At 43.1% G+C, this 24,273-nt stretch overlaps 1 protein-coding gene across 3 annotated transcripts in view; it reads right to left on the minus strand.

Moving 5' to 3' along the window:
• The window catches only part of LARS2 (leucyl-tRNA synthetase 2, mitochondrial), a 146,213-nt gene that overhangs the window by 110,783 nt on the left and 11,157 nt on the right, over positions 1-24,273 (minus strand). For all 3 annotated transcript variants that reach the window (XM_061397048.1, XM_061397047.1, XM_061397050.1), the window contains exons 4-5: positions 6,991-7,082; positions 1,177-1,237 (exon numbers count right to left, since the gene is read on the minus strand). In XM_061397048.1, the coding sequence (XP_061253032.1) occupies positions 1,177-1,237; positions 6,991-7,082 (153 nt within the window). The remainder of the gene's footprint in view (positions 1-1,176; positions 1,238-6,990; positions 7,083-24,273) is intronic.

Raw genomic sequence — 24,273 nt, forward strand, 5'->3', positions numbered from 1 at the left:
CTCCACAGTAGAAACATTTCATTCTCTACCAGCACTTCCCCACTGGCTCCTCAGGACAACCTGAGTCAGGCACCAGGACTTTTTCACACCTCCACCAAACAAAACCCTGGTGACCTTGCAAGTTAGTGATAAAAATGGCATCAGTGCTGCAATAAGAACTTAATTCAGCCCATGAACTCATCTAAAGAAGCTGAAAAAAACAGACAAAAGCAGGGACTGTTTAAATGTGTTTGATTTTCACTCTTTTTCACTGTACTCATCAAACTGCAATCTTTAAAAAATCGTGGGGGAGGAGAAGACGATCTGTGGGGGAGGAGAAGACGATCATACTTCAGTTTTTCCCAGGTGCTTCTCATGAGTAAAAAGGATGTGAACTTGAATTTGACAGACCCAGCAATGAAAAGCATTGTGAAGTAAATGGGACATTAAAAGCGATCACAGCACTGGTTCATGGAGAGGACGAGCAGGAGTCCACCTGACCTAACAGACCACGCATCAGTGTCTAACTGGGAGTCTTTGGCCACTGCTTTTTTTTTTTCATTCTTTTACATCTTTTTTTAAAATTAATTAATTAATTTTAATTGGAGGCTGATTACTGGCCACTGCTTTGAAGGGTTCAGCCGCATTTAGCCTGGGTGTTCCTAACACCAGAGTGGTCTTCACAGAACTCCTCCCAGGTCTGGAATTCTCCAGGGGTTTAACACACAGTTTGAAAGCATTTTATACCAAAAGGCTATTTATCATGAACCTCAGTTCCAAGTGGGACAAAAGAGATAAATGATCCATCGACCTACACCTAATCACCTAAAGGGACCACATGGGTTGATATTTAATCACTTACATAGATTTCAATAGTCTTTTTAAACTATTGCTGACAATAGGAGCAATCCTTGTGCAGAGCTTTTTCCACACATATAAATCACAGCCAACTGGGAAGTTAAATAAGAAGTTAACTCTCTTAGCTCAATCCCTGAGAAAATTACTTGTCTGCAGACAAATTATCCACTGGGGATGCTTCTTCACCTGTGGCGCGCTAATCCTCCCTGCCTGCTTTCTGCCACCCTCCTTTCCCTCCTCTCGACAAGAAGAGAAGGAAGAGAAAGTAAATGAGCACAGTCCCCTGTCCATTCAGGATTGCGGTTAAAATAAAGACCTTCTGGGAGAAAGGTGACTTACCCTGTCCCAGCTGAAACACAGGCCCAGTTGATCAAGCTGTTTCCTCATGTGTCTAATATTACTGTGAAACAAACGGAAGAGGGTTTGGATTTTAGAAACAGGAAAAGCCATAAGCAGATTACACTCTGAGATTGTGAAAAGGAGACTGGAAAAGTCTAGATGTTTCAAAGGGCTTTAAGTGTTGTTTTGCTCTGGCCAAAAAGAAAAAAAGTTAATCACTAAGAACCAACAAAAATATCTGCTTAGTAGAAGATAGCCATTCTTTGGAAGCTTGCAAAATCTACTAAAAACCGTGACAGTCTTTGCTCCTGGGGACTGGCCTTTTCCTTGGGCATTCAGAAAGGCAACCCTTTCGATTTTTGCACTTCTGGCACATCCATATGCCTGGATCCTGCACAAATTTAGGCCAAGCATTTACAAATTTAAAAGCACCTGAAAAAAAATCTTAACATAAAAATTTCAGAAATCCAGGAGAAATCACACAGGCCTTTGTCAATCAAAACCTGAAAACTGAACCTCTAAAAACTGGAAAAGAGGAGAGAAGTATATAAACCAATTTTAGCATGAAATAAGAAAATAGGAAATATTCTTTTTTAATTAAAAACATTGTAACCTTTTTTATTGAAGTATAATTTACAACACTGTATTAGTTTTAGGTATATAGGAAAGTGATTCAGTCATACATACATATTTTCCAGATTATTTTCCATAATACGTTATTACAAGACATTGAGTATAGTTCCCTGGGCTATACAATAGGTCCCTGATGCTTATCTATTTTATATACAGTAATAAATATGTTAATCCTAAACCCCTAATTTATTCCCCCTTGCCCTCCACCATAAAGGTATTCCCTGTAGCTCAAACGGTAAAGAATCTGCCTACAATGCAAGAGACCTAGGTTCTATCTCTGGGTTGGGAAGATCCTCTGGAGAAGGGAATGGCAATCCACTCCAGTATTCTTGCCTGGAGAATCCCATAGACAGAGGAGCCTGGAGGGCTACAGTCCATGGGGTCCCAGAGAAGGTCGCAGAGAGAAGGACACAACTGAATGACTAACACTACCACTACTAAGCCACAAATGTGTTTTCTAGGTCTCTTTTTTAAACAAGTTCATTTGTATCATTTTTTAAGATTCCACACATAAGTGATCTCTTGATATTTGTCTTTCTTTGTCTAACTTCTATAAATATGATATTCTTCAAGTCCTCTTTTTTTTTGTAGGACTGATTCATTTCTACTGTGTACCCTTTGAGTTCAAGCAGACTGAAAATATGAAAATATGAAGAACCATGAAGAAGTTCCCTAGGTGATCCTGATAAGCTAACAATCAATTCAGTTCAGTAGCTCAGTTGTGACCGACTCTTTGCGACCCCATGAATCGCAGCACGCCAGGCCTCCCTGTCCATCACCAACTCCTAGAGCTTACTCAAACTCACGTTCATTGAGTCAGTGATGCCATTCAACGATCTCATCCTCTGTCGTCCCCTTCTCCTCCCGCCTTCAATCTTCCCCAGCATCAGGGTCTTTTCTAATGAGTCAGTTCTATGCATCAGGTGGCCAAAGTATTGGAGTTTCAGCTTCAACATCAGTCTTTCCGATGGATATTCAGGACTGATTTTCTTTAGGATGGACTGGTTGGATCTCCTTGCAGTCCAAGGGACTCTCAAGAGTCTTCTCCAACATCACAGTTCAAAAGCATCAATTCTTCAGTGCTCAGCTTTCTTTATAGTCCAACTCTCATATCCGTAAATGACTACTGGAAAAACCATAGCCTTGACTAGATGGACCTTTGTTGGCAAAGTAATGTTTCTGCTGTTCAATATGCTGTCTAGGTTGGTCATAACTTTGCTCCCAAGGAGCAACCATCTTTTAATTTTATGGTTGCAATCACCATCTGCAGTGATTTTGGAGCCCCCCAAAATAAAAGTCTATCACTGTTTCCACTGTTTCCCCGTCTATTTGCCATGAAGTGATGGGACTGGATGCCATGATCTTAGTTTTCTGAATGTTGAGTTTTAAGCCATTTTTTTTCACTCTCCTCTTTCACTTTCATCAAGAGCTTCCTTAATTCTTCACTTTCTGCCATAAGGGTGGTGTCATCTGCATATCTGAGATTATTGATATTTCTCCCGGCAATCTTGATTCCAGCTTGTGCTTCCTCCAGCCCAGCATTTCTCAGGATATACTCTGCATATAGTTAAATAAGCAGGGTGACAATATACAGCCTTGACATACTCCTTTTCCTATTTGGAACCAGTCTGTTGTTCCATGTCCAGTTCTAACTGTTGCTTCCTGACCTGCATACAGATTTCTCAAGAGGCAGGTCAGGTGGTCTGGTACTCCCGTCTCTTTCAGAATTTTCCACAGTTTATTGTGATCCACATAGTCAAAGGCTTTGGCATAGTCAATAAAGCAGAATAGATGTTTTTCTGGAACTCTCTTGCTTTTTCTATGATCCAGCAGATGTTGGCAATTTGATCTCTGGCTCCTCTGCTTTTTCTAAAACCAGCTTGAACATCTGGAAGGTCACGGTTCACATGTTGCTGAAGCCTGGCTTGGAGAATTTTGAGCATTACTTTACTAGCGTGTGAGATGAGTGCAATTGTGCGGTAGTTTGAGCATTCTTTAGCACTGCCTTTCTTTGGGATTGGAATGAAAACTGACCTTTTCCAGTCCTATGGCCACTGCTGAGTTTTCCAAATTTGCTGGCATATTGAGTGCAGCACTTTCACAGCATCATCTTTCAGGATTTGAAATAGCTCAACTGGAATTCCATCATCTCCACTAGCTTTGTTCATAGTGATGTTTCCTAAGGCCCACTTGACTTCACATTCCAGGATTTCTGACTATAGGTGAGTGATCACACCATCGTGATTATCTGGGTCATGAAGATCTTTTTTGTACAGTTCTGTGTATTCTTGCCACCTCTTCTTAATATCTTTTGCTTCTGTTAGGTCCATACCATTTCTGTCCTTTACTGAACCCATCTTTGCATGAAATGTTCACTTGATATCTCTAATTTTCTTGAAGAGACCTCTAGTCTTTCCCATTCTATTATTTTCCTCTATTTCTTTGCACTGATCACTGAGGAAGGCTTTCTTATCTCTCCTTGCTATTCTTTGGAACTCTGCATTCAGATGCTTATATCTTTCCTTTTCTCTTTTGCTTTTCATGTCTCTTCTTTTCACAGCTCAGACAGCCATTTTGCTTTTTTGCATTTCTTTTTCTTGGGGATGGTCTTGATTTCTGTCTCCTGTACAATGTCACGAACCTCAGTCCATAGTTCATCAGGCACTCTATCAGATCTAGTCCCTTAAATCTATTTCTCATTTCCACTGTATAATCATAAGGGATTTGACTTAGGTCATACTTGAATGGTCTAGTGGTTTTCCCTACTTTCTTCAATTTAAGTCTGAATTTGGCAATAAGGAGTTCATGATCTGAGCCACAGTCAGCTCCTGGTCTTGTTTTTGTTGACTGTATAGAGCTTCTCCATCTTTGGCTGCAAAGAATATAATCAATCTGATTTCGGTGTTGGCCATCTGGTGATGTCAATGTGTAGAGTCTTCTCTTGTGTTGTTGGAAGAGGGTGTTTGCTATGACCAGTGCGTTCTCTTGGCAAAACTCTATTAGCCTTTGCCCTGCTTCATTCTGTACTCCAAGGCCAAATTTGCCTGTTACTCCAGGTGTTTCTTGACTTCCTACTTTTGCATTCCAGTTCCCTATAATGAAAAGGACATCTTTTTTGGGTGTTAGTTCTAAAAGGTCTTGTAGGTCTTCATAGAACCGTTCAACTTCAGCTTCTTCAGCATTACTGGTTGGGGCGTAGACTTGGATTACTGTGATATTGAATGGTTTTCCTTGGAAACGAACAGAGATCATTCTGCCATTTTTGAGATTGCATCTAAGTACTGCATTTTGGACTCTTTTGTTGACTATGATGGTTACTCCATTTCTTCAAAGGGATTCTTGCCCACAGTAGTAGATATAATGGCCATCTGAGTTAAATTCACCTATGCCAGTCCATTTTAGTTCGCTGATTCCTAAAATGTAGACGTTTACTCTTGCCATCTCCTGTTTGAGCACTTTCAATTTGCCTTGATTCAAGGACCTAACATTCCAGGTTCCTATGCAATATTGCTCTTTACACATCGGACCTTGCTTCTATCACCAGTCACATCCCCAACTGGGTGTTGTTTTTGCTTTGTTATAGCAGTTGACTAAGACAGTGCTTAATCATTATCCTCCTTTACAGATAAATAAGCTGAGGGGAAGGAAATGGCAACCCACTCCAGTGTTCTTGCCTGGAGAATCCCAGGGATGGGGGAGCCTGGTGGGCTGCCGTCTATGGGGTCGCACAGAGTCGGACACGACTGAAGTGACTTAGCAGCAGCAGCAGCAGCAGCAAGCTGAGGGGCAGAGAGATTAAGTAATCTGCTCAAGGTGAATGGCTAGGAAAAAAGAAAGGCAGGATTTGTACCTATGTGGCCTGATTCAGGGGCCATCTTCTTTACTGCTATACTCTTGTGGAGAAGCTGGCAAACTTTTTCTGTAAAGGGCCAGATGGTAAATGTTTCCAGCTCCATATCAGCCATACGGTATCTGTCACAACTACTCAATTCTGCCACTGTATCATGAAAACAGACATGAACAATATATAAACAAATAGGTGTGGCTTGAGTTCTAACAAAACTTTATTTATAAAATCTTTTGTACAAGTCACTCAGTCATGTCCAACTCTGCGACCCCATGGACTATACAACCCATGCAGTTCTCCAGGCCAGAATACTGGACTGTGTAGCCTTTCCCTTCCCAGGGGATCTTCCCAAACCAGGAATTGAACCGGGGTCACCTGCACTACAGGCGGATTCTTCACCCACTGAGCCACCAGGGAAGCCCCATTAGGCAGGGCCAAATTTGGCCCATAGAATTTGGCAATTACTGTCCTGGGTGATATCAAATTTATACCATATTTGACCCTTTTTATTTGAATCATCATTTCCTCCTGTTTTCATCACTCCTATTACTCCATAATTAGCCATATTGGAAAAGTGGAAACCAGGAATGAGGAAGAAAAAAGAGAAGTGGATGGTACAGAAGATGCTTCTTTTGGGCAAGATAAAGCAAAGGAAGGTGAAAGACAATGGGGATAGGCCTTGAACTGCCCTCCACACCTCTGAGGGGTAGGGTGAGGAACGGCTTTATCAAAGGAGCCCAGAACACTGTGCTGGGTTCTAGTACAAGTTCCTCAAGGCTTTATCAGGAGGAAGACGGATGAGCATTGCCTGAGCACATGGCAGCCTGAGGCCACAGCGGGGACTCAGACTATGTCCTCCTTGGAGAAAGCCATGCCTAGAGTAAAGTGGCCATATATTTCCTTGTTCCTCTTGCTTCAGAATGATGAAGCCAAAAAAATTAAAAGAATTTGCAGAGAAAATTATAATGTGGCATTTGGCTATGGCTCAAACTATGGTCAAGAAGATGAAGAACACTGTAGAAGTTTAACAAATGTCATCCTTTCTTCCTCCTTCTTCCTTCCAAATGCAAATATTCAAAGGAAGAATAACTGTAAATAACAAAGCATCAAAATGAACACATGAATGAATAGCCAAACACTTTGTGTTGTGTCTTAGATAAGAATACAGTGTGAGAAAAAGCAAATACCAATGTAGACAATCCTTTTTTATTGCTTGGCAGACTGCAGTGTTTTGTTTCCTTTGCTTTCTATTTCTCATGCACAGGTTTAAAAAAAAAAAAAAGTTGTTTAAGGGTAATGTATACAAGTGCTTGAATTTGCCTGTAAACACATACCTCTGCGTCCAGCTTTCTGGATGTAGATTCCTCTCAATCGCGGCATTTTCGGCAGGCAATCCAAATGCATCCCAGCCCATAGGGTTGATAACCTAGCACCCAGAAAAGAAACATCAGTCAGGGCAGATTGCTAAAGTCTTTCTCAGTATTTTCTGCTGGGCAGTGAGCAGGCATTCTCTCCTAACATGTCTCATCCATTCCTGGATGATTTCAAGCTATGCTGTTGAAAGCCAGCTGACTACCTAAGACATGAGCACAGAAGGGAATTTAGAAAGTTATACACCAAGGTGCCAGTAGCAGTTATCTCTGAGTAGGTGTTTTCGTGACTATTTTTTACTTTCTTTTTCTTCTTCTTGTCTGTATTGTCTGTAAAGAACCCAAACGGTTTTTCTGAAATTAGAAAGTTTCTTTCAATTTCAAAGTAGGTATATATAAAAATGTATACAGGCATTCCAAATGCTCACCTTATGTTAGATTTTCCAGTTAAGGAGCTCTGCTGTCCCATAAGGTAGCCACATACAGTTATATAAACTTAAATTAAAATGTAGTAAAATTTAAAATTCAGTCCCTCCATCACACTAGCCACCTTTGAAGTGTACAATAAGCCACTCTGAATCACTACCTGTAAGATATATCCATTTTCCAAAGAACCTCAGATCTTTGGAAAGGTCTGGGGATCCTCGGACCTTAGAGCCTGAAGAAGCTCTTGAGATGCACCCTCCATCTCCGTTTCCTCATTTGACAGCCTGGGCCACTGGGGCCCAGAAAGAGGAAGCAGCCTCGCCAGGTGACACTAGGAGCAGGCGCTTCAAGCCAGGACAGACGTTCATTTCTGCAAATGGATGACCGGTCACAGCCCAGCTGGTAGCCTCAATAGCAAGTTCTCTCAAGCTACCTTCCGTGCTGTGAACGGGAACAATGGCTTGAGACACAAGCTGTGGCATCAAGGGGCAGCCTCAGAAGACCTGCTTTGAACGCTCAGTCCCCTATCCTTCTCTGATGCCAATTTCAGCCACACCACCACAGACACAACTTGTCCCAAAGCCAGATTTCCAAACTTGCCTATAGGGGAGGATGGGCTGAGGAGGCTCTGGTATTTCTAGAAACAGCCCTTAATGGATGGCCTTCTTACTTCCTCTCAAGCTCCTGGTCTGTCCCCTGCCACAAGCTGGGTTTATGTGTTTGCAATCCTGCAGGAACCTGAGCTTCTGTTCACACACATCTCCCAGAAGAGTGATGGACACTCTGTTCATATCCTGATGGGACATTTTCCACTAAAGAAACAGCCCTCATTTTCTTTAGTTGTATTTATTTATGTATGGCTGTGCTGGGTCTCCGGTGCTGCGCAGGCTTTCCTCTAGTTGCGCGAGCGGCAGGGGAGGAGCTGCTCCTTGTTGCAGCGCTTGGGCTCCTCGTTGCATGGCCTCTCCTATTGTGCAGCACAGGTTCTAGGGCGCGGGCTTCAGTAGGCGCAGCTCCCCGGCTCCAGAGCACAGACTCAGTAGGTGTGCTGCGTGGGCTTAGTTCTCCTCGGCACGTGGGACCTTCCCAACCCAGGGACTGAACCATGTCTTCGGCATCGGCAGGTGGATTCTTTACCACTGAGTTACCAGTGAAGCCCTCATTTTCTAAGTAACAATTTCCCCTGATTATAGAAATAATGTGTATTCACTGTGAAAAACCTTAATACATAGAGAAAAATATTCAGAAGAAAATAAACACCCTTAATTCTACCATATAACCATACATAACTGTTATTTGGTAAATTTATATCTAATTTTTAAAAATTGAGATCATATTATTTCCATGTGTGTTTTTTATCTCCTTTAAAAAAAAATCAGTGCTGCGATGAACATTGGGGTACACGTGTCTCTTTCAATTCTGGTTTCCTCAGTGTGTATGCCCAGCAGTGGGATTGCTGGGTCATAAGGCAGTTCTATTTCCAGTTTTTTAAGGAATCTCCACACTGTTCTCCATAGTGGCTGTACTAGTTTGCATTCCCACTAGCAGTGTAAGAGGGTTCCCTTTTCTCCACACCCTCTCCAGCATTTATTGCTTGTAGACTTTTGGATAGCAGCTGATCTGACTGGTATGAAATAGTACCTTATTGTGGTTTTGATTTGCATTTCTCTGATAATGAGTGATGTTGAGCATCTTTTCATGTGTTTGTTAGCCATCTGTATGTCTTCTTTGGAGAAATGTCTGTTTAGTCGCAGCACTGTCTATAATAGCCAGGACATGGAAGCAACCTAGATGTCCATCAGCAGATGAATGGATAAGAAAGCTGTGGTACATATACACAATGGAGTATTACTCAGCCATTAACAAGAATACGTTTGAATCAGTTCTAATGAGGTGGATGAAACTAGAGCCTATTATACAGAGTGAAGTAAGCCAGAAAGAAAAACACCAATACAGTATACAACACATATATATGGAATTTAGAAAGATGGTAACGATAACTCTGTGTGCGAGACAGCAAAAGAGACACAGATGTATAGAACAGTCTTTTGGACTCTGTGGGAGAGGGAGAGGGTGGGATGATTTGGGAGAATGGCATTGAAATATGTATAATATCATAAATGAAACGAATCGCCAGTGCAGGTTCGATGCAGGATACAGGATGCTTGGGGCCGGTGCACTGGGATGACCCAGAGGGATGGTATGGGGAGGGAGGTGGGAGGGGGGGTTCAGGATGGGGAACATGTATACACCTGTGGCAGATTCATGATGATGTATGGCAAAACCAATACAATATTGTAAAGTAATTAGCCTCCAATTAAAATAAATAAATTTATATTAAAAATTTTTTTTTAAAAATTCACTGTGTACCTAGGGTTTTCTTCCATTTTTCTGTCTTATTCAAGAACTTTCTGAGATGCAAATGAGTATCACCCATGGCCATCTCTGCTCCAGGTCCATAAGCACCTACAATTCAAAGTGTCCCAAACTGGATTCATACTCAAATCCCAATCACCAGATCAATCCTCTCCTTGTCCCTCTTAGCAGGTGGCAGTAAGACAACAGGCATGGCTCTCCCAGTAGCAGATAGATGCCACTTGCCTTAAAGTCATTCTTCCATTCTGTGATTATTAAATATTTTAAAACTAGGTTTTTGTTCTGATGGAACAATTCCATCTCAAGAACAAAGACCATGCATCTAAATTCAGAGCCGCTCTAACCCCTTTGGCTGATGGTGGTGGTTTACTTGCTAAGTTGTGTTCAACTCTGCAACCCTCTGTAGCCCTCCTGGCTCCTCTGTCCACAGCATTTCCCAGGCAAGAATACTGGAGTGGGTTGTCATTCCCTTCTCCACCCATGGATCGAATCAGAGTTCCCTGCATTAGTAGGCAGATTCCTTATCACTGAGCCACCAGGGAAGCCCCACACCTTTGGTTAGTGAGTGGGAAATGTCAACAAAGGCTTGCTGCTCAGGAGGCTGTGGTTTTGGGGGAAGGATCCTAAACCCAAACCTGCCATTTCCTGGCAGTGGGCCCTGAGGCATACCACTTCTGCTGAGTCTCAACTATCAGCTGTGACTGAAAGCAGCCCCCTGAACTGTTGAGAATCACATGCTAAGGTGTGTGTGGCACACCCGGCACAGTGCAGGCACCCAGGAAATGGCAGGGCTGGCTGCAAGTGGCGGCTGCTATCATCGGCTTGACCTTCAGCACCTCACAAGGTCGCATCACCGGTTCCCTTGTCAGGACCTCAGCTCTGCAGCTTGCTGCCGCTCCAGGAGGGGCTGGTCCACCACATACTCTGCTGCGCTTCCCAGCCCGGGAGTCTGGGAAGAGTGGATGCCCTGGACTTTCATCCTCAGATGACATGATTCCCAGGGACTTCACAGTGGTTAGGACTCTGCAATCTCACTGCCAAGGGTCTCGACCCTATCTGAACCCTGCCAAGGGGTCAATCCCTGGTCAGGGAACTAAGATCCCACAAGTGTGTGGCATGGTAAAAGAAAAACTCAAGAGATGACATGACTACCTCAGTCCTTGCATCCACTCTCCTGAGGTCAGTCGGAAGAGGCTCCTCTTCTTTTCCTTAATTGATGCTTCTCAAGTTACGAGCACTGCTGCTGCTAAGTCGCTTCAGTCTTGTCCAACTCTGGGCGACCCCATAGATGGCAGCCCACCAGGCTCCCCCAGCCCTGGGATTTTCCAGGCAAGAACACTGGAGTGGGTTGCCATTTCCTTCTCCAATGCATGAAAGTGAAAAGTGAAAGTGAAGTCGCTCAGTCGTGTTTGACTCTTAGCGACCCCCATGGACTGCAGCCTACCAGGCTCCTCCCTCCATGGGATTTTCCAGGCAAGAGTACTGGAGTGGGGTGCCATTGCCTTCTCCGAGTTACGAGCACAATACAGGCTTATTTTGACAAGGGAAAGGACACAGCACATGATACATACAGGCAAAGCTGACCATCTCCCCGCTCCACCCTACCCTACTCTCAACCGGCCTTTGTATCCTTCCCCACCTTTCTCCTCACTGAACGCAGACACACAAGCATATGCACACATATAGGAGCTGGCTGGTTTGTTTTCATGGAAATAGAACCTACTATATACCATTTTATAACCTGTTTGTTTTTTTTAATTTAACGTGCCATGGACATCTGCAAAAAATATGTAAGTATATACATGTGTGTGTATACATGTCTTTTTTAAAAAAATTTTAACATTCCCTAGGAATATCTAATTCTATGTAGTTTTAGGACGTTATCAAAATATAACCCAATCCAGTGGATCTTTCAGACCTGAGGTCTCTTTTCCTCTTGCTAAACGTGGCCAACCCAGAGTGTTTCATCTTTACAAAGAGCCCCCCAACCCCCATCCCGTCTTCTAAGAATATGCTCCTCCTCCAACTTCATATCATCCTGCTGTGGACAGTCACAAAACCCACCCCTCTGGCCATGGAGGAAGCAGCTGGTGGAGCTGTCTGAGAAATACAGCTGGGTGTGTGGACACACACAAAAACAGGAGCTGGACAGAGACGAGGGGTGCTGATCTGCTCAAGGACCTGGGCCCAATTTCCAGTGGGCCCCGTTCCTACTACATCTCCTTTGGTTCCGTGAGTTACACCAGGATCTGTCAAAACACACAAAACCTCCTTGTTTGGTTAAACTGGTCTCAGCTGGGTTACAGTCCCTGGGAGCCAAGAATTCTGACTAAGACACACACCTTGTAGCATACAGCCTTCTCTGGAGTATTGCTTAACCCACAGATGGAAAACGTCTCCTGCACAGATTTTTCTCTCTTTTTAATTTCCAAGAGTTAAATAATAATAATAATGGAAACCCCACTTTGGGGATTTGTGTTTGATTAACTAGAAAGTTCTGCAACGCTTCCATGGACAATGCCAGAACGCAGCTTCCAGAAGTGCTTTAATTCTCCTGGGGCTGGAGGCACTGCTACCTCGCTGGCAGAATAATGTAACTGTTGTGTAACCATGCTCCACCAGAAAGGGGAAGACTTAGTTATCACTTGGTTTCTTCGCAGGGACTGCCAAAGTGGCAGCAGTTCAATGTTTCTGCCCATTAACATGCTGCCAGGTTACCATCCGTATTTTTAAACAAAGTCAATACAGAGACGGTCAAAAAACCAGTCTGGATTTACATAATACACTTACTCATTTCTATTTTTGTTTTCAGATGAAATGAACATGAAAAGATATATTCTTAGCTCACATGTTACCCCAGCTGTCTATGAAGATAAAAATTTGAAAAATCTTAAAGCTTCTTAATTATTTCATAGTCTTACCAAAAAGTAACAACAAACAAATGTCTGCCCTGGAATATAGACTGTGGGGAGTCAGGATAGTCCTTTCCACCATGGCTGGACACCAGAAGCAGTGTCGCCGTGAGCCAAGCCTGCAGGAGACAGGCAAGGGTCCCGCCCATTCTACACCGTGGATTCCCCAGACACCCAGTGACAAAGGGCAGAACTCACTCTTGTGCCGTAAGATGATTCTCTGTTGTCCAGAGGGAACAGAGTAAAGGCCTGCAACAAGATTCTGAAATGCCAAAGACTGTCCCACTTCCCCAGGCAGCAGATTCTATTTGCCGGGCAAATTGTTGTTGTTCAGTCGCTAAGTCACGTCTGGACTCTTTGCGACCCCATGAACTGCAGCACGTCAGGCTTCCCTGTTCTTCACCATCTCCCAGAGTTTGCTCAAATTCATGTCCATTGAGTGGATGATGCCATCCAAGCATTGCATCCTCCGTCGCTCCCTTCTCCTCCTGCCCTCAATCTTTCCCAGCATCAGGGTCAAACTGTTACAGTTCATTTATTGAAAAGACACCATGTCAGTGCTGCCTGTGCCCACCTGTTCACCTCTTGGTCTCTTCTATATAGTCCAGATGAAATACCCCCATTCTGGATATATAATGCCCACTTTCTTATCTGTGGTTTCTCTATGGGCAAAACCATCCAAAACATTCACTGGAGGAATTCTAAACTTTCCTTTGGGGTTGTAAAATCCCTATTGTTTTCTATCACCATAACCTGGTTTAATCCTTGGTTTAGTTCCACAAGTAACTAAATCTATAGCTCACATATGCCAACTAGACAATTTAACCTAAAAAACAAACAACAACCACCACCCCCCTAACATCTGGATTTCTATTTTAGCGCCACCTGAGTCCTCTCAATCCCCCAGGTGTTAACCTCTTCTTGGATGAGTGCTTTCAGCAGAAAGGGGATCAAGAAGTCCCGGCAGCTATAACTTGAAAATGCATAAAATAAAAGCCATCACTTCCAGCTGTTCTTCTAACAAATGCTCTAACTATTTCAAATTGAGTGAGAAGCCAAGGGGGACAGGGGAAACAACACAGAAATTCGATGAGTGGTACACTGACCCCACTTCTAGACTGAAGGAACAAAGGGAAGAAGCAGAGATAACTGAACCCGAAGGCTGAGATCAGCTGCAGAAGCTTTTGAAATAGACAGGTCTGGCCAAACAGAGCTGGATTAATGGAGATGCTAAAGAGGGCAGAGAGAAAGAAATTCCCTGGCTGCTTCTTTCCTCTTACCCTACAATCTTGCCAAATTCTTCTTGTCCAAAACTATTCAGAGGTCAGCTGACACCAGAGCTTGGGAAACATGGCCGGCAGAGTTCTGGTTCTGCCCTTCTACCATACAAAGCAAATCAGGAGACGGATTTGATGGCAAACTGGTCAGAGACCAGCACAGGTGCACTAGCAGGACTGCAAAATTCACAGAGACTCGAGATATAAAAGGGGAGCCAGCTACTGATGAGGGGCAAACACAGGGATGAAGTCCTGGCAAGTTAGACCAGTGCTGGCTGGGAAGCGAGACCTGGAAGCTGGGGTGAGGCCAGCCTCTGGTGAGGACCCAGTCACGTGACAATGGCTCACCCGACAGGAACCTCCTGCCTCCAGTTGGGCAGAGCCGTGGGCAACTCAGGGTGGCAGCTACAGGTGACAATGTACAGACGAGGCTCTGGAGGGATGTACCCTAGAAAATGACAGGGCCCAGTGTCCAGAAGGGCCTGGGAGGGACTGAGTGATCAAGGGGGACTGCCGCCTTACCTACGCTACATTTCTCCTTTTTAAGGGGAGAATAGGAGTGGACTCATTGGAAAAGACCCTGATGCTGGAAAAGATTGAGGGCAGGAGGAAAAGGGGACGACAGAGGATGAGATGGTTGGATGGCATCGCCAATTCAGTGGACATGAATCTGAGCAAACTCCGGGAGACAGTGGAGGACACAGGAACCTGGTGTGCTACAGTCCATGGGGTCGCAAAGAGTTGGATATGACTTAGTGACTGAACAACAACAACAACATATAGAATTTTATGTATAATTTTAAAATACTTTTCTTAAGTAGGAAGAAACAAACAGGCAAAAGTACAGCTCTTCCTCCAACACAGGAAGGAAGATCAAGCAGAGTTAAGACGACTTTGGAAGTAGAAGGGAAGGAAGTGGGGCAGCCCGTTGCCCTCCCAAAGACAGAAAAGTACCAATTCCCCAGGAATGACCAGCTTTCTCTCCCTTTCATCACAAAACAAAACTTTAAATTTGAAACCAATTCAGCTTCTACTTGAAAGCAACCATGGTTACTGCTTCTCACAAAAATTGCTATTTTCAGAGTGCTGTGGTTTTTCTGGAGGAGATGCAATGCTTCATTTCCAAGAAATGAGAAATGCAATATTTAATTTTGTTTAGCAAGTTTAATAACCCACCATTATTACAGGCTGGGGATCAAAAATCAAGCAAATGCTTCAGAGTAACAGAATTCAGATGACAGTGCCGAGGCCCCAGACAGAAGACCTCCTCTGGGAACGCGGAGGCAGATAAATCAGTCAGTTTTCCAATCAAGACACTAGACCTGCAATTCATTTGCCCTTTCAAATTACATCTGAGAGGATAAGCTCTGGAAATCCACTCTCTACTTTCAGATGCGACAGAGATTAGAAAATTTGAAAACAGAATGCCATGCGATGCACTCCCTGGGCTCTTCATAAACACTTACTGACTGACTGGCCAACTGAGAACCAATGAACTGTATGTCAAGGTTCACTTGCCAAGAAGCTCCTCTCCTTTCCTGATATCTGTGGGTCATTGCATTACGATCACGTGGCTGCCAGGCACACAGCCTCCTCCTCCACAGTGAACAGCAGAAAGGCCCAAGCAGAAAACGACTTGTGCAGTACCCTGTGATGTTTTGCCGGAGACAAATTAGTCCAAGTTCTGCTTTGTGAGAGGGACTTGGCAGCTTGATGTTTTAATTGCCCTGCTTCTGGCCCAAAAGGTGCTGAGGAGACCAGCTGAGGTGGGAGGTGGGTAATTTTATTTTCTAACCATCTGTGCATACAACATATGAAAACACAACAAATCACCATATGGTGCTAAGCTTCAATATGTCATCAGACATTGTATGAGTTTAAGAAGAAACGGACTGGGGCTTCCCTGGAGGCTCAGTGGTAAAGAACCTGCCTGCCACTGCAGGAGACACGGGTTAGATCCCCGATTCAGGAAGATCCCACATGCAACTAAGCCCATGTGCCACAACTTTCTGAGCCCGAGCTCTACAGTCTGCAAACCGCACCTACTGAGCCCATGGTGCCTAGTCTGTGTTTTGCAACAAGAGAAGTCATTGCAATAAGAAGCCCACACACCGCAACCAGAGAGCAGAGAGCAGCCTGCGTAGCAACAAAGACCCAGCACAGCCAAAAATTAAAAAATAAACTTAAAAAAAGATTTTTAAAAAAGAAGAAAATGACTGGAAGTGTGGTCTTTTCTAATTCCTGAAAGAGAATAATTTATCTCTGGCTTCAAGTGGCCCCTGCTTAAACATCCAAATCTCAGAACTACCTTATTACTGCTATTATTAATTAGGTTACACTGGAAAATTGCATCGTGGTTTTTAAAGAGTTTTCTCACTGATCATTTCACATGAACCTTGCAACATATCTGAGGTGGAGGGTAGGCAGGTCATTGCCACTGACTAAAGCCACAGATTCCTGACCCACTCGCCACCCCCCAAAACCACCGCTCACCACTCCCTTCTACTTGTCAAGTCCACATGTAGTCTACTTGTGTGTCCAAGGTCTGGCCAGCTATGTTGACTGTAGCTTTCTCCCAAGAAGGCTGTGTGATCGTGGCCTCAGGTACATTTCCACGGACTACAATGAGAAGGGGGCCCCCAATCATCTGCTGACACTCTTGTCTCATTCTCTCCTCTACACAACTTATTTGCTGCTATAGGAGGGAACCAATGTAGTTGGCCCAAGCAACCTTGGACTTCCCAAATCATCATTCTCGTCCATTCTCAAACTCCAACTACAACCTGTGGTCTGGCTAGGGTCACAAAATGCAAGGACAGACCACAGACTGGGGAAAGATATTTGCACTGTATTCAACTAACAAAAAATGTAATAATCCAGACTGTATACAGAACTCCCACAACGTGGCAGCCTGGATGGGAGGGGTGTTTGGGGCAGAACAGGTACGTGTATATGTATGGCTGAATCCCTTTGCTGTTCACCTGATACTATTACAACATTGTTTGGTAATCAGCCAAACTCCAATATAAAATAAAAAGGGAAAAAAAAAAAAGAACTCCCACAGTATGAACAATAAGAACAACATGAAAAAGACAAACAACCCCGGTGAAACTTGGCAAAAAATGTGAGCAAGCCAATCAGAGAAGGGACTTAAATAGATACTAAACACAAGAAAATATCTCAGCTTCACTGGGGGACAGTACTCAGGAAGATATAAATTAAAAACACAATTAGAAGTCATTTCCTATGTATCAAATTAGCAAGGATTAGTCTAACATTAATAAGTGTTATCAAGGAGGTAGGGCAGGAAGAAATGCCATTCACTGCTGGCAGAAGTATAAACTGGCACCAAAATTTTGGAAAGCAATTTGGCAAGATGCATTTATGCTGAGGTTATACACACTCTGTGACCCAGTGATGCCACCTCTCCCACAAGCCAACAGTGAGGTGCAAGGATGGGCACTGGAACAGAAGTCTGTAACAACCTAAAAGTCTACTAATGTGAAAATGGGTAATTAAATGTGTCATAATTACACAGTACTTATAACAGATGGGCTGCCCTGGTGGCTCAGAGGTTAAAGCATCTGCCTCCAATGCAGGAGACCCAGGTTCGATCCCTGGGTCAGGAAGATCCCCTGGAGAAAGAAATGGTAACCCACTCCAGTATTCTTGCCTGGAGAATCCCATGGACAGAGAAGCCTGGTAGGCTACAGTCAATGGGATAGCAAAGAGTCAGACACGACTGAGCGACTTCACTTTCACTTTCACAGATAGACTAAATCTTGAAACAAAATAGTGAAAAACATGCAGAATATTAAGAGCTTTTACATAAAATTTAAAACACAAATACTACACACAAGTGTGGGTGTATCCATAAACAATCTATAGAAATACAGCATAAAAACATAAAGGCAAAAATAATACAGTATTTTTTTAACTGAAGGATTGGAATCTGATTGTAGAGAGGCACAACTGTGTCTGTAACATTAAAAGAAAAAGCTGAGGGAGCAAGATTAAACACTAGTATCTATTACATCAGGATGGCAGGTCTGAGTATTTATGACGATGTGCTTTGGATGTCTGTGTTGGAAATGTGCACAATTTCTTACAGCATCATATTTAAACTTCAGGATAGAGACTGCCTAGGGAAAGTGGATAGAGAAATAAAAGGGAAGGCAGTCTAGAACAGAACATGAGGTAAGGTAGACAAAACTCTCGTAAAACACAAAATAAAACAGACAAGAGGCGGGTGGTGCAGGGAGGCTCAAGAGGAAGGAGATATGTGTGCACATTCAGTTGACTCACGCTGTCGTACAGCAGAAGCTAACACAACACTGTAAACCAATTACACTCCAATTTAAAAGATAAACTTAAAATTTTAATAAATAAAATGGACACACACACAAAAAAGAAACTCAGAAGATCTGAATAGCCCTGTATCCATTAAAGAAATAGAAATGTACTTTTAAAACTTCCCACAAAGAAAACTCTAGGTCAAGATACCATCACTGGTGAATGCTATTCAACAATAAAGTAAAGAAATAACACCAATAACACACAGTACTTGCAGAAAATGGGAAGAAGGGAACAATTCCTAGCTTGTTTTATGAGGCCAGCATAACCCTGATATTAAATACAAAGACACTACAAGAAAAAAAAAATTACAGGGCAGTGGCCTTCAGGCACACAGGGATATTAACAAATGAATTCAGCAATACAGACACAAAAGTACATCATGACCAAATCAACTTTATCCTAGGAACACAAGGTTGGTTTGATATTAAAAACCAATCAACTTAATACATCACATTAACAGACTAAAGGAGAAAAACCATGTATCATCTCAATAGATACAGAAAAGGCATAGTACAAAAATGAATATTCATTCATGAGAAAAATTCTCAGTAAATGGAATATAGGGACAACCTCGTTTCACTGTACTCTGCTTTACAGATACTGTGCTTTTTACAAATTGAAGGCTTCCGGCAATCCTGCATTGGGCAAGTCAATTGGCACCACTTCCCAATAGTATTATTTTTTAATTAAGGTATGTAGATTTTTTAAAAGACATAATGTTATTGCACACAACAGACCACAGTGTAATGTAAAAATTACTTTTATATGCACTGGGACCAGAAAATTCACATGATTCGCTTTACTGCAACATCTGCTTTATTGCAGTGCTCCGGGACTAAACCCACACTATCGCCGAGGTCTGCCTGCACAGGAGAACTTTCCAACCGGATTAGAGGATGCGAAGATGGAGCAGAGTGGGAAAACCCTGTGGAGTAACTGGGAGGAAGAAACCAAGATGCAGGAGAAAAACCTGAAGAGTGGGACCTCGTGCCAAGGGCAGAGTCTTTCAAGGAGCAGGGGGATACGGTCCATCGTATGACATGCCACTGAGGTGAGAAAGGATGAGGAAAGAGACACATCCAGGGAGGTCACTGGCGGCCTTGAAGACTGCAGGCGTGGTGCAGAGGTCAGCCCACTTTTTACTTCCCATCTGCTGTTCTTAGCATGCCTCAGAATGACTCCCATACCTCCACTCAAGAATTACGCAAATCAGGGCTTCCCTGGTGGCTCAGTGATACAGAATCCACCTGTTAGTGCAGGAGACACAGGGTCGATTCCTGGTCCAGGAAGATCCCATATGCCATGCAGCAACTAAGCCCATGCTCCACAACTACTGAGCCTGCACGCTGCAACAGCTGAACCTGTGCGCCCGAGAGCCTGCGCTCCACAAGAGGAGCCACTGCACTGAGAAGCTGGCACCACAACAGAGAGCAGCCCCTACTCACTGCAACGAGAGAAGAAAGCCCACGCGGTAATCAAAGACCCAGCACAGCAAAGAATAGCAAATTTGCAAAAGAACTAAGCAAATCAACCAACAAGTTAACAAGTTAGAGAAAAAGGCAAAGTTTACTGAATTTTTCCAAGCTTACTGACAGACTTTGAACTTAAGATTCCAGTCCTACTCTATAGTACAGTAGAAAGGCCAGTGTTTCGAACAAAGTTGGTGGCCAAGGACTATGTACCTAATGAATTAATCAACACACATGTCAGATCTTCTTATTCCAGATCAGATATTCCTTCCCTCCTTCGAGTCAGGATCACTGGGATCTGACCTGCATCCAACCCTGCCCTATCCCTAGGACTAATCCTGACTTTGGGAGAGAAGGGTTTTAAAACAGCAGGAAGCCGACAGGCTTTATCGCTGCTGACCACCTCTGTTGACAAAGGTTTGCGTCTTTCCTGCCACTGTAACTTAGAAACGGCAGGGCAAATTTTTCACCGTATTTGGCAGTTATTTTGGGGATGATCTGACTTAAATACGGGCTACGAAAATTAACAAGAAATTAATCTCAGGAGAACCTGCAGAATACCCTCCCGCTCCACACAGTTTATCATCTTAAAGAGAGCAACTGAAACAGGAACGCAGGGAGCCCCAGGTGCCTGCTGGTCACTAAGATACCATAAACCAAATAACACAGGGTGGTCTGAGGCACCAACTGAGGCACAGGATAGATGATACAAAGAGCAGGCGATGGCTGGGTGCTTCTCAAAAGGCAAATCCATTCAGTGGGCAGAAGAGAGTACAGAGTCATTATTAAATGAATTAGATTAATTTCATTTATTATGTGACTTCCCAGAGCAGGGCTTCCCTGCTGGCTCAGACAGTAAAGAATCTGTCTGCAATGTGGGAGACCCAGGTTCAATCCCTGGGTCGGGAAGATCCCTTCGAGAAGGGAATTTATACTGACCTGATTTACTTACAAAATAACCATTTGTTGCTGTTCAGTCAATAAGTCACGTCCAACTCTTTGAGACCCCAAGGATGGCAGCACGCTGGGCTTCCCTGTCCTTCACTATCTCCCAGAGTTTGCTCAAATTCATGTCCACTGAGTTGGTGTTGCTATCTAACCATCTCATCCTCTGCAGCAACCTTCTCATTTTGCCCTCAATCTTTCTCAGCATCAGGGCCTTTTTCAATGAGTCGGCTCTTTGCATGAAGTGGCCAAACTACTGGAGCTTCAGCTTCAGCATCAGTCCTTCCAATGAACATTCAGGGTTGATTTCCTTTAGTATTCACTGGTTTGATCTCCTTGCAGTCCGAGGGACTCTTAAGACTCTTCTCCAACACCACAGTTTGAAAGCATCAATTCTTCAGTACTCAGCCTTATTTATGGTCCAACTCTCACATCCATATGTGACTACTGGAAAAACTACAGCTTTGACTATATGGATCTTTGTTGGCAAAGATCTCTGCTTTTTAATAAACTTTCTAGGTTTGTCATAGATTTCCTTCCAAGGAGCAATAATCTTAATTTTATGGCTTAAGTCATGTCCGCAGTGATTTTGGAGACGTCCACTTTTTTTAGGGGATTATTATTGGCCAGACACAGGTACTGTCTCATTTATCCTGAACAACAACCCAGAAGCGAAGAATAAATATTACCCCTGTTTTAAGGGATTCAATGACTCGTGCAAGGTCACTCAGCGAGAAGGTGGTGTAACGAGGGTCAAACCTGGGTTGCCCAATCCATGAGTCTAGCCTGACCTTGGGTTTCAGTTACTGGTAAGGGACTCCATTTTGTCTTTTGGGTTTGAGCTGTCTGTAAGGGTCCCAGTAAGTCTGGGCCTGGGGTTCTGCCTGGAGCTTTGTCTGTAATGTGTCATTCATCCAAGAGAATCAGAGTTCCACCTATACCCCCTCAACCATCTATCTGCTAATGTACCATAAACACACAGTTTTGCTATAAAAGTTTAATCTGTAGCAACTGCCTGTACTCACTAACGGTGCAAAATAAGTTGGCTTAAGTTAAAAAAAAAAAAACAAGATTAAATCTAGTTGAAGAAGCACAGTTAGATATACCTCCTGACAAGAGCCAATTTATTCTGCACCACCTCTTTCCAATAAACACTGCAGAAGTGATGGAAAGCAATATCGGGGAGAAATAACACCTGGCAGAGCCCAGGGAGACGGCCCTTATAGAAGGCCAATCTCTGGATCTGACAGTAAAAGTCGTTAACTCTTCGAGGAACAGAGAGACACAATACCTTGACTTCCTTTTTAGGAATACTTCTTGCTGCCAATGTCAGCTCGGCAGAAATTTTGAAACCAATTATGACAATGGATGCACTTACCACTTTAAAAGAAAATCTTTAGGTAGATATATTCCTAAGTATTTTATTCTTTTCGTTGCAATGGTGAATGGAGTTGTTTCCTTAATTTCTCTATTTTCTCATTATTAGTGTATAGGAATGTAAGGGATTTCTGTGTGTTGGTTTTATATCCTGCAACTTTACTATATTCATTGATTAGCTCTAGTAATTTTCTGGTGGAGTCTTTAGGGTTTTCTATGTAGAGGATCATGTCATCTGCAAACAGTGAGAGTTTTACTTCTTCTTTTCCAATTTGGATTCCTTCTATTTCTTTTTCTGCTCAGATTGCTATGGCCAAAACTTCCAAAACTATGTTGAACAGTAGTGGTGAAAGTGGGCACCCTTGTCTTGTTCCTGAGTTTAGGGGAAATGCTTTCAAGTTTTCACCATTGAGGATGTTTGCTGTGGGTTTATCATATATAGCTTTTATTATGTTGAGGTATGTTCCTTCTGTTCCTGCTTTCTGGAGAGTTTTTATCATAAATGGATATTGAATTTTGTCAAAGGCTTTCTCTGCATCTATTGAAATAATCATATGATTTTTATTTTTCAATTTGTTAATGTGGTGTATTATAGCCAGGACATGGAAGCAACCTAGATGTCCATCAGCAGATGAATGGATAAGAAAGCTGTGGTACATATACACAATGGAGTATTACTCAGCCATTAACAAGAATACATTTGAATCAGTTCTAATGAGGTGGATGAAACTGGAGCCTATTATACAGAGTGAAGTAAGCCAGAAAGAAAAACACCAATACAGTATACTAACGCATATATATGGAATTTAGAAAGATGGTAACGATAATCCTGTATGCAAGACAGCAAAAGAGACACAGATGTATAGAACAGTCTTTTGGACTCTGTGGGAGAGGGCGAGGGTGGGATGATTTCGGAGAATGGCATTGAAACATGTATAATATCATATGTGAAACGAATCGCCAGTCCAGGTTCAATGCATGATACAGGATGCTCGGGGCTGGTGCACTGGGATGACCCAGAGGGATGGTATGGGGAGGGAGGTGGGAGGGGGGTTCAGGATTGGGAACATGTGTACACCCGTGGCAGATTCATGATGATGTATGGCAAAACCAATACAATATTGTAAAGTAATTAGCCTCTAATTAAAATAAATAAATTAATATTAAAATAAATAAATAAAAATTAAAAAAAAAAAAAAGAAAATCTTCAGAAAGAACTGAGAGGCAGCAGATACCCTTTATACAGACCCTGAGAGGTTAATAACAGCAACAGCCAGGGGGAGTGCAGGGAAATGTTTAACAATGGACTCTCTAGCAGAAAAAGCCCTGATTTGCAGGCTCTGCTGATTTCCATGATGTAAATACTCCCATCCCGGGTGGATTCTGAGCTACCGAGGTGACAAATAATTAACACGAAGTTGGGCAGAGGTGTGCACGGCTCTCAGGACCTGGTGTGGCGGGCTCCAGCTCTCTGCTGAGGACGACCGTATTTACGGGTTATGTGCTTACGCGCCAGCTACGCGGTAATTGCTTCACAATCATCATCTTTCAATCCGTGGGAAAGGCCAATGGGCAAGTACTATTTTATCCCCTTTTTACAGATGAGAGAAAACTAGGTGTTAGTTTAGAGAGGTTAATCAGTAATGAGTCAAAGGCTGACTGCTTACTAAGTGTTAAGAGCTAGAGCCTGAGTGCTGGCCATTTGGTTCACGGGTCCACGCTTTCCGCCCCTCTCTGATGCTGCCTCTCTCTAGAAGTTGTTCAAGAAGCTACTATGATCACTGCTACCTTGTCTTACAGATGATGTGTTGTTAAGGAGTTAAGTGCAGGCTCTGGGTAGCTGGCAGTGAAAGGGGTCTGACCCACATCAGCCATGGAAGTGTTCTTCTCTTCCTCTCTCAGGAAAGTTCACCTTGTCCTCCAACACCCATGTCAGATGGTCCCCTATGAGGGAGTCTTTCCCAACTCCCACAGGGCTGTTACTTCCCCCCAAATTTTTGTGTTATGAAAATTTGACTTTTTTCCATTATAAGATAGATACGTGCTCATTAGAGAATACAGAGAATATCAAAATACAAGGAGAAAAATCTCTTTGTGGCTCTACCTCCT

The sequence above is a fragment of the Bos javanicus genome, chromosome 22, assembly GCF_032452875.1.
Source record: "Bos javanicus breed banteng chromosome 22, ARS-OSU_banteng_1.0, whole genome shotgun sequence".
Lineage (NCBI taxonomy): Eukaryota > Metazoa > Chordata > Mammalia > Artiodactyla > Bovidae > Bos > Bos javanicus.